At 49.6% G+C, this 10,205-nt stretch overlaps 1 protein-coding gene across 2 annotated transcripts in view; it reads right to left on the bottom strand.

Annotated features, from left to right (window-relative positions):
- Nucleotides 1-864: 864 nt before the first annotated feature.
- The window catches only part of PSD2 (pleckstrin and Sec7 domain containing 2), a 79,053-nt gene continuing 69,712 nt past the window's right edge, over nucleotides 865-10,205 (bottom strand). For both annotated transcript variants that reach the window (XM_064724697.1, XM_064724698.1), the window contains exons 13-16: nucleotides 6,728-6,885; nucleotides 5,271-5,415; nucleotides 4,089-4,232; nucleotides 865-2,560 (exon numbers count right to left, since the gene is read on the bottom strand). In XM_064724697.1, coding sequence (XP_064580767.1) covers nucleotides 2,354-2,560; nucleotides 4,089-4,232; nucleotides 5,271-5,415; nucleotides 6,728-6,885 — 654 coding nt within the window. In that variant the 3' untranslated portion in view covers nucleotides 865-2,353. The remainder of the gene's footprint in view (nucleotides 2,561-4,088; nucleotides 4,233-5,270; nucleotides 5,416-6,727; nucleotides 6,886-10,205) is intronic.

Below are 10,205 nucleotides of genomic sequence, written 5' to 3'. Positions count from 1 at the left end.
TGTGCATGAGGCAAACTGCAGGTACTCAGAAAGTTTAATCCTCTGGGCTGTCTCACCAAGTGTTGTCTGCCATCAGCTGCCACCCTTCCCACATCCATTGGGTGCTCAGTCTCACAGCCCTGAGTCTCTTTCCTGCTGCCCAGAGCAGACTTTGCAGATCTTTCTTTTCTCTGCAAGTTACTCCCAGCTGAGGATGGCAGACTGGCACCTTCACCAGGGGGCTGAGCTGCTCTTGGTGCAGCTCAAACCTCAAACACGCTGGAGATGTCACTGCCACTGGAAGGGATGCTCAGAAAGGGAAGACTGAAATACAAAATATTACCTGGGATTTTGGAGACAAGGAGTTGGGCCCAGCTTTCCCCTGGACTTGCACTGTGAGAGTCTCAGCACCAGACACTTCATGTGAGTAGGAGCATCTTGGGGTGCAGGAATGTCTGTACAATACCTGGCACAAAAGCAAGGATGCCTTGGAGGAACAGCCACAGACTCCTCTGAGAACATCTCCTTGTGAGAACATCTCCAGTGGCAATGCAGGGCTTGGTACCTTTCTGCTCCCATAAACCTCTAGGCTGTGTGTGGACAGACACATCTGGGATGCACCAGGAGGAGGGAAGAGTTCCTTGAATGTGCTCCCAAAGCAGCCCATCTATCCACACCTGCTCCAGAACCATCCCAGAGGATGGGTGGGCTGGTACCCACTTGTGGAAGGGAATCCATGTTTATTCATGTTTTCTGGTGCTGTCTGTCCATAGGATCCTGGCTTTTCTGCATCAGGTGCTGGTGCATATCTGAATCAGCCTGGCCTTGTGGTGCTGTGAGATCTGGGATCAATCCAGCACATGGCGGAACAATGTTTCAGACCTATTCTCTTTACCAACAGATTCAGTTTTATTGTTATTCTTTTTTTACATGATTCTTAGTGCATCATTTCAAATAAACTATCAAACTGTACAAAGAAACAGAGATAAAAGAAGAGGCGATAAAGTTGAGAAGAGGTTTTTAGTGTCATGAACCATCATGGAAAACAGTAGTCCATAGGCTCTCAAACATTGAAGGTCCAAATAAATCTTAGTTTGTTTGTTTAAAAAATGCTGCAAAATATAAACAATAAATGAGTGTAATTAGCAGCTACAAGATCCTTCAAAACTGGAACTTGATTACTGTGAACGCACCTAGGGGAAAGAAAAGCAATCTGAGATAAAGGATCAAATGAAACATGAAATAAATAAAGTGTGGGAGGACAGTCGTGGCATTGAAATGCAGAGGAATCACTTCAGCACAACAGTAAATCATTGGACCACAGACAGCAGAAAGGAACAGAAACACAATTCCCACTTAAAAGAGTACAGCATGTGCATTGCAGGATGGAGGAATACAGCAGGGACGGGCAGGGGGAATCACTCCTGCACACAAAGCTTCCGCTGGAGCTTGCACACAGCTCCAGCTGTGCCTCGAACCCAGGGTGGTGGATCCCCCGGCAGCCAACCTGGCAGCCACTGGGGCAGTTTGTCTGAATAAGCAGGAATGGGAGAGCGATGTTGCACAGCAAAGCCAGGTGGGATTTCCATTCGAGTAAAAAAAGGAGAAAAAAGAAACAAAAAAGATACACAGCTATTCCATTTTTTTAGAACATCCTGGTGGGCTGGTCAGACCCTCCACGTCCCTAGAGTCTTCCCCAGGCAGCTTGCCTTCACTTGCACACTGAGGTTAAAAACCCAGGTTAAAGTTTCCTTATATATATATATTTATTTATATATATTCATATGTATATATATATATATAAAAAAAGGGTAAGGTGACAGAGGACCCTTCAGGCTTCTCCTGCCATGGGCAGGTGACATTCCCACGTGCCTGTGCTGAAGGTGACCAGCTCACAACACCCGTCCTGTCACGCCGTGCTCCTCGTGGGGCAGGGACGTGCCCCTGCCACCCTGTGCCCCTCTCTGGGAGCGCTGGTGGTGCCACAGAGGTCGTCTCAGCTCAGTTTCCTGCACTGCCAGGGACCACGAACCACTGGGGATCCAGGGAGGGAAGGAGAGAGACAGGGCTGGTGGAGGAAAGAGCCACCCAGCCCTTGAAGAACCAGCATATCCCTTTGTTGTGCAGGCTGCAGCAGGAGGGAAAGAAAAGCCACTGGTGCAGTTGGGAATGAAGAAGAGATGATGCTGAAATGCCAGAGCATTGTCAGAGAGTGTCAACTAAAGCTTCTTTGATTTCCTTCACTAGAGCAATCCCCATGTCAGACATGTCTACAGTTTTGCTCATATAATTTCCTAAGTAAAATTGTGCTCATCAATCTAAGTCCAGGAGCGCAGAGCATGGCCGGTTCATCCCCCCGTGCACATGTTCCTGGTTAAGTGTTCTGCTCTAAAATGTCCTTTTCTGCCTTACAGCTGATGGACATGTGCCCCTGGCTCAGGGAAGGGCTGGAGTGCGTTTTCCGCAGAGCGAGGTCGTCGGCTTCCACCTTGAAGAAACTGGTCTCGATCCTCTCCAGATCATCTGTCCCCACCTTTATCTTCATGCACAGCAGGTTGATGTACGTCTCATAGCGGCTTTTCTGCAGGGAAAGAGGGAACAGAGAGCCTGGGAACAGGGACAGGCCATGGTGTGTGTGGCACGCAGGAACAATTCCATCAGCTACTGCACGAAAACCCATCCTACACCATCACTGATCACACCCCACAGATTCAACCCCAGCACAATGCCTGACTGTTTGAAGGTCTGAGGAGAAATGGGAGTGTGGGTCTGTGTAGGACTCTCCAGTTGCTTTTACAGGTCTCAGCTGCCACTGTGATTGTATAAGGAGGATACTGAGGGCAAAATGAGATCAACAGACCTGCTGCTTCCTGATTTAGGAGCTCGCCTTGATTGGTTGAAATACTGCTGCTTGTCATTGTTTCCATCCAGTGGTTCAGTTACTGCTGCTGAGTTGTGCCCCCAGAGCTCCTCAAAGAGCACAGGATAAAGGGAGGCATCCTCTCTGCCTAGATCCTCTGTTCCAATGCTAGATGGGATCTTTTTGAGGGCTTGTGTAATACCCATCCTTTCTCTGAACATCTCAGAGGCAGCCTGTGATGGCTTCTTTGTCAGCACAAAGAAACAAGCATTTCTGGAGCACATCTCATAAGACAGATGAGATGAATTATGCCCTGGAAGTGCCAGCTTCTCCTTGAAGACTGAAAAGGCAGTCCAGAGAAAAGCTCAGATAGAGACTTCTCTGCAGGCATCCAAAACCAGAGGCTGGAAAAAGGCAGGCAGCAGCAACTATTTGGAAAGTGGTACAAAGACAAGGGAACCAGCAGCTGGGAGCTGTGGCTTTGGAGAATCAGGCTGGGTGTTACACAAAAGGATTGTGCAGCCCTGGCATGAGGGAGGTGGGATATTTCCATCCTTAGTGATTTTTGGGGCTCAGCCACTAAATGGCACACTCAGTGTGGGCTAAAACTAGGAATAATCCAGGTTCCTGCTGGAAGCAAGACTAGAGGCATCCAGCAGTCCCTTCCCACTGACACCTATATGACAAGAACCACACCTTCTGCTCAACTCTCGCTGGAACAAAATACCCCATTTCTCCCACAGTTAAATGCTTCTTAGACTTTACAGGGAGTTCAAACTTATGTACATGCATCCTCAAAGGGTCTGTAATCAGCTGTAACACTGGGTTTGGCTTTATTTACAAAAATGGTTGCAGCAAAACAGGATTAATTCTCCCAGGGATTCCCTTTGCTTTTTATTGATGTTGCTGAAAAAGACTGAGTCACACTGAGAACTGAACCAGTCTGGTACTTGGGACCTGAGGAAATGTCAAAATTTGGCACAGTAAAGGAAGACTTTCTTTCTTTTGTCAGTTTTTCCCTCCTCTGGTGTGAAATCACAGAGAGAAAGAAATGGCTCTTATTTCTTTTTTCAGCTTCAGTGCAAAACAGTGAGGCTTGTGGCTGCTCCAAGACCCCCATCCAGTTGGGAGCCCTTGTCCTTCCCTCTCCTTTCACACTCTCCCAGACTCACAGCACCCACTCTGGAGTTCTGCTCTCCTCAATCAGCCAAGGTACCATTTATCACAGAAAAGATGAAAGTTCCTTTACCTCAAATATTAGGTAATGTTCTTTGAGTCTGTATTCCTCAGCCTCTTTTGACTTGAGGCTCTTCTCTACAGGATGTAATTTATGCTCTGCTAATTCGTCTGCAATCTGCTTCATTTTATTTTCATGAGACCTCAGCTGTTCCTCCTGCCGAGAGAAGCGTGTCAGGTATGAGAACGTGGAGTGCAGCACCCGAGTGCTCCTCCTGCCTGTGGCTGGGGGAATCTCTCTGCAAGGGCTCAGCCCCTGTGCTGGAGCCAAACGTGTGCTGTGCACTTGCAAATTCATCTGATAAGGAGCAGCTCAAACACAGGTATTGGAGTGAGAGCAAAGCTCAGGTATCTCAGGTGCCAAGAGTGGATTTCTTTGGCACCGAGGCATCTTTGGCATCATAAGCACAGAATGCTCCTGTAATGTGCATCCTGTACCAGCCAGGCAGAAGCAGTGCTGTCCCAGGAGCTGCTCATCCTGCTCTTTTCAGAGATAGAGGAACCCTCCCCATCTGACAAAGTACCATCCACCCTCTGACCAAGGTGACCATCTGGCCACATCTGTCTCAGCAGAGAGCAGCTGGGTCTCTGCCCTGACATTTCAGGCTGTCCCCCCTTTGCTGGGGGGCAGTGGCAGTGTGTCCCCACTTCTTGGAAGTGCTAAGGCACGTTGGGCCTTCCCTGGAAAGGGAAACAAAAGCCACTCTTTGGATGGCAGCTGCTCTTGGTTAGCTGAGCCTGGTGCACTGTGCCCCCTTGTTTCCAAAGCTTTCCCTACTGGCCGGAACTCAGACATCCCTTTTCTCTGTGGGTTTTGAGCTCCAGAAACAAGAGGGTGCCATGAGATAAACCAAACCTGTTGGGCTCTGCAGCATCAACTCTGGAGCTGTTCTGCTGTTTCCATTCCAGCAACAGGAAGGTGCTGGGATGTGATGGGCAAAAAAAACAAGAAACAAGCCAGAACCAACAGGCAGGTGTGTGCACAGGGCTGTTTACAGCCATTGCAAAAGGAGCTCTGGCCACAGGTCAGGATTTTCCACCTCTGTCCAAGCTGCCCACCCCACTCCCCTGTTCCTGCACTGAGCACCTGAGTGTGTCCATCAGGAACAGGGGGAGCTGCAGATGGGCTCACCCTGAGCTGAAGGGCTTGCTGAGCACTGGGCACCCCTCCAGCACCCCTTCCCTCACACATTACCTGGCACAGCTTGGTCATGGATGAAGGCAGGAGCGGGCGGCAGAACTTCTTCATGGAGCAGATTGCAGCCGGGAAGGCTGGAGCAGAGAAAATGGCAGCAACAAGGTTGATCCTCAGGATCCAGGAGAGCATTTCTTCCTTGCTTCTGTTATGGAGGAGGGGAGAAGAGAAGGGAGTCTGTAAATGCTCTTGAACCAGGACCAGACAACAGCCCTGACAACAGCCCTGGAGCCAGCCACGCTCAGGAAGGGCATGGGTGGCCCTGCTTTGATGTCACCTCTGTGCCAGGTTATGAACAGAGGGAAGCACTGTCTGACTGGCTCCTCTACAGTGCCCTGATGATCTCAGGGCTGCTGTCTGCCTCTCGAAGCCTGGGCAGTCCTGCCCTCCTCATCAGCTCTGGCTGCATTCCTGAGGAGCTGTGGAGAGGCCAGAGCCAAGGATGTCCTGCTCTTAGGAGGGTGAGAACCACAGAGCAGGATGTCACTTATGTCATTTATGAGACACTGCCCAGGGTCTCCAGTGTTTCCTTTATCAAATCTGTCCAGATACTGCCCCCCAAGCCTTCAAGTGGGTGTTTGCTGCACAAATTCAGATGTCAAGCTTTAGTTTGACATTACTACCCCAGCCCTACAGACAATGTCACCTCACTCAGCAGAAGACATGAAAAACGTGAGACAGAAGATGCCTTCATCACACTTGACACTTACTAACACCATAACATTCCTCAGCAATGGGCTTAGGTAAAACATCTGCCCTGGCTGGGGAGACTGCTTTAAGGAGCTTTAGACAGTTTCCCCATCAGAAGCTGACAAGGGGAACCATCACCTGCACCACACAGATGTTCTCCCTTCCAGAATACACTAACAGGAGTTAGCAAGAGGAGCCCTTTCACTCAGCCCTGCACACCCCCTGATCTTTTGAGTTCTTCTAAGCCTTCTGATGTTTACATTCTGATGTTTACATTCTTGTAACAAACTTTCTCACGTACTTTTCTGTAAATACTTATTGTTTTGCATTCTTTTCTGGAGGAGAAGAAATTTGATGGACTGTTGGTTTGTCCAGTGTGGACAAGGACAGTGTGGACAGTGGGGAGGTGGCACTGCCACCCTCCAATCCACTGTCACTTTTGGAAATCTATAAATGTTGGACTGAGAATTAAACTTCCCTCTTTTTCACCTTGAAGAATCCAGAGTCCGCATCTTTCTATTTCGTGTCCTAGAGTGACACCAGCCCATCCTGCTCAGCCTGCCTTGGTGGCAGCTGGGAAGGACCTCAAGGACTGGCACAAAACCACCAACAAACTGTGACCTACGAGCCAATCCTTTGCTCAGCCCTGCAGAAATGACCCTCAGCCCCTTCCTCCCCCAGATGTGCCCCCTAAGGCGTGTGCTGGTCTGGCAGGGGCTGGAGGTCAGGCTGCCCCCCCAGGCACTGCAGGGAGGGCTGGCACTCACGGGGCCTGGAAGAGGAAGACTCTCCAGTCAGCTGTCTTCAGCTTGAGCACGTTGGACTTCTTGCTGTAGTCGGAGGCTTTTGTGGCTAAGGCGTGGTGCACGCGGATGGCGTTCTTCAGATCCACTTCAGAGAGGTCTTTGTCAGGTTTATATTCATCCTGTGGAGAGGAACGTTAATTGGATAATGACAACACTAACATTTGTGGGATGCTTTAATGAACCTGCCTTTCTCCCCGTGCTATAATCACAGAGTGCCGAGACCAGGAAAAGCACTGCTTTGTACAGTAAATGCTAGGAGCTGATAATGATAATAATTAACATCTGGCAACTGCTTCCATCATTAAGTTCACTGGGAAGATGTAAAGAAGGAGATGAAAGTTTTAAAGATAATTATCAATAGTTATTTCTAACACAGCACATGCCTGAGGCTTTGTGGGGAGGCACAAAGCAGGGCCAGGTTTCTGCAGAGCTTCCCCCACAGTGCAGGGCTCAAACCAGGATGCAAATCCCAATCAGCAGAGGATATCCACGAGCAGCTGCCCTGGTGCTGCATCTTCATGGACTCATACAACGGTTTGGGCTGGAAAGGACCTCAAAGCTCATCCCATTCCAACTCCCTGCCATGGGCAGGGACACCTTATCCTATCCCAGGCTGCTCCAAGCCCCATCCAACCTGGCCTGGGACACTTCCAGGGATGGGGCAGCCACAGCTTCTCTGAATAACCTGTACCAGCACCTCACTGCCCTCACAGGGAAGAATTTTTTCCTTATATCTACCTAAATTTCCCCTCTTTCAGTTTAAACCCTTTGCTTCTTGTCTTGTCACTACAGCTATGTATGAAGGAAGCCCTGGAACAGCAGCATCCCTGCAGCCAGGGCACCTCTGCACAGGTGAGGGCCTGATGGGCAGTTGCCAGACTGAGAGTGCCCTCCCTGAACCAGCTTTGGTCTCGCTCTAGTATACATGCTCCTCTGGCATTGTTTCCCCTGTAATTCCTTAGCCTGGCACTTGCAAACTGCAGCAGCATTCCCTGTGTTCCTGCTTTACTTTCCCCACTTCACACAAGCAGGGAATGTAGCAGTAACTGTATGTGTTTATGTTTTATAAAAAGGTAGAAAATACCAAACATGAGACTCTGAAATTATGATCTTGGCACAGCACTTTTTAGGAAAAAAAAAGTTCAGTCAATGCTATGTTTACCCTTTTACTTTCCCAGTGACTTTATGCAGTATCCTGCCTCCCACTCTGCATCATTGCCAGCTCAACCACTTGGATGGTGGGATGGCAGGGATGGACAGATGGATGCATGGATAGATGATAAAAGAGCCTGGTGAAAGAACCCGGCCCTGGCTAAAGCAAACCAGCACCCCATGCCAGGCAGGGTGTCCCTGGAAGGCCCTGCCTTGCCCTGATGATTACAGTGCTACAGGATTCATGTGCTCTATATTTTGCTTTCCTTGACTGCCCTGGGCTGTCAGCACCAGGCCAGGTCTGTCTGGTGATGATGGTCTGTACATCCCAAGCCTTCCTTAGCTTCCAAGCCAGAACTGTTGTGCAGATCTGCAAAAAGATGATTGTTTTCTGTTTCCCCTGTGCCAGTGGTACAAATGCAGCTGTTCAGGGAGGAGCTCTGCTGCAGCCTCTGGGATGGGAACCCTGGGTAGTGGGGCTGTTCTCTGCTGTAGGGGCACAAAGGTTTCCCCTCTGCTGCTCCTGAGAGAACTGAGGAGCAGCACTCCCCAGCCCATGGATGTGGCTCACCCAGCTCTTGCTCTTGATGCTTCTGAAGCCTTTCTGCCCTCATTTTTCAAAAGAATAATCCTGTCCAGGAGAGTGGTTGCCATCCTGTGCTCATCATCAAATGAAACTTGGCCTGGTACAAAGAAGTGCCATGGGCCCACCCACAGATGTCTGGCACAAGATCCTGGGGATGGTGAATCCCAGAGAAAAGCCCTGAATTTCCAGCAGAGGAGGGCTGGGTGCTGCAGGCATCCTGTGTTTGGGGAGACACTCAGGTGGGCAGGACAGATAACCTTGCCATTGTGGTGATTTCAGTAGCCACAGGGATGGGCTCTCAGCCTTTTCTGCAAAGAAAAACAAATGCTTTGCCTTGTGAAGACCTAATGTGTTACCCCACTGCAAGAGAAATATCTGCTTGAGGAAGACATTGCTGCTCAGACCTTACGTATATGGATATTTTTCCAAGGCTGAAGCTCTCTGGATTTGAATAAATCTGGCTGTGCTGCCCATGATCTCTTATTTCAAAATAAGCTTTCTGAAAATACGGTGCAAAATAGCCCAGCTTAATGGTGTGTGACAAGAGGAAACTGCCACAGCTGCTGAGTGCTTTGACTAATGCAGATCCTCATCTTGAATGGAATCATCAAGTGTTGCCTCCATGGATTTCAGGCATCAATGCTGGTGGAAGGAAAAATCCAATCTTCTTTTGCTAATGCTGGGCCCAGTAAATCAAGGTGAGGCTGGATGAAGCAGGTTCTCTCTTCCTTTTGCCTTGCTGTTCACAGGAGTGAGCAGTGCTGGAGGCTCCCTGCTTGGGATGGCTCTTCCAGGAGGCTCATCCCAATGCCAGGTGTCACAATGGCACGTTTGGCTGGGACATCCCAGTGCCTTGAGTCACTGTCCCCTGCTGCCTACCCCTGTGAGCAGATCCACAGCTAATCTCAAAGCTTGTTTTGCCAAGAAAAGGCATCTGGTTCTTGTGCCTGCCTTTGTAGGGCACTGGAGGGGGTGGGAGAGCCCAGTGTGTCAGTTCTGCTGCCTCTCCTCTGGCCTCAGAGCCATCCCTGGGCAGTGCTGGGAATGTGGCCATGGACTGACAGATATTCCTCATGCTCTGGCTTGTGAGTGGCATTTCCTCTTCTTTCTTTTCTTCAACTCTCATCGACCATCCTAAACAAACCATTTAATTAGGAAAATGAACCACCCTTGTGCCCTTTTCAGTCTAGGCAAGGTCTTAGAGCACCTGGCAAGGGTCTGCCTGCATGGGACAGCCCCTGTGGCTCAGGGCTTGCTGGGAACCCCTTCCTGCTTGGGGACAGGGCCTGTGGGAAGACCTGCACCCTTTCAAGCATTTCTGTGCAAAAGCACCTCATGCTTTAAGCTCTCCATCATTTTTCTTAACCCCCTTCTACGTGTAGTGATTAAGGGTTATTATCCCCATTTCACAGAGGTGAAGTAAGTTGCCAAAGGCCATGGAATGAGTCAGTGCCCAGAGCAGATTAGTGCACAGGAGAGGTGTGCCCTGCTCCCAAGCCTGCATTTCTTCCTCCAGACTCTGCTGCATCCCTTTAGGGGATCAAGCAATTGCTTCAGCAGACTGGCTGGAACATGCTGATCCAGCAATTAACACCAGCGAGTCAATGACATGTGACATCTCCTCATTAGGCTTATGGCTGCTGCCTGAATTGCTTGTCAGACTGAATTCTACCTGTCCACCCACCCTTCTGCCTGTGCTAT

Source organism: Zonotrichia leucophrys, chromosome 13, assembly GCF_028769735.1.
Source record: "Zonotrichia leucophrys gambelii isolate GWCS_2022_RI chromosome 13, RI_Zleu_2.0, whole genome shotgun sequence".
Lineage (NCBI taxonomy): Eukaryota > Metazoa > Chordata > Aves > Passeriformes > Passerellidae > Zonotrichia > Zonotrichia leucophrys.
Note: the sequence above shows the minus strand (reverse complement) of the source record. Positions and strands in the feature narration are given on the sequence as shown.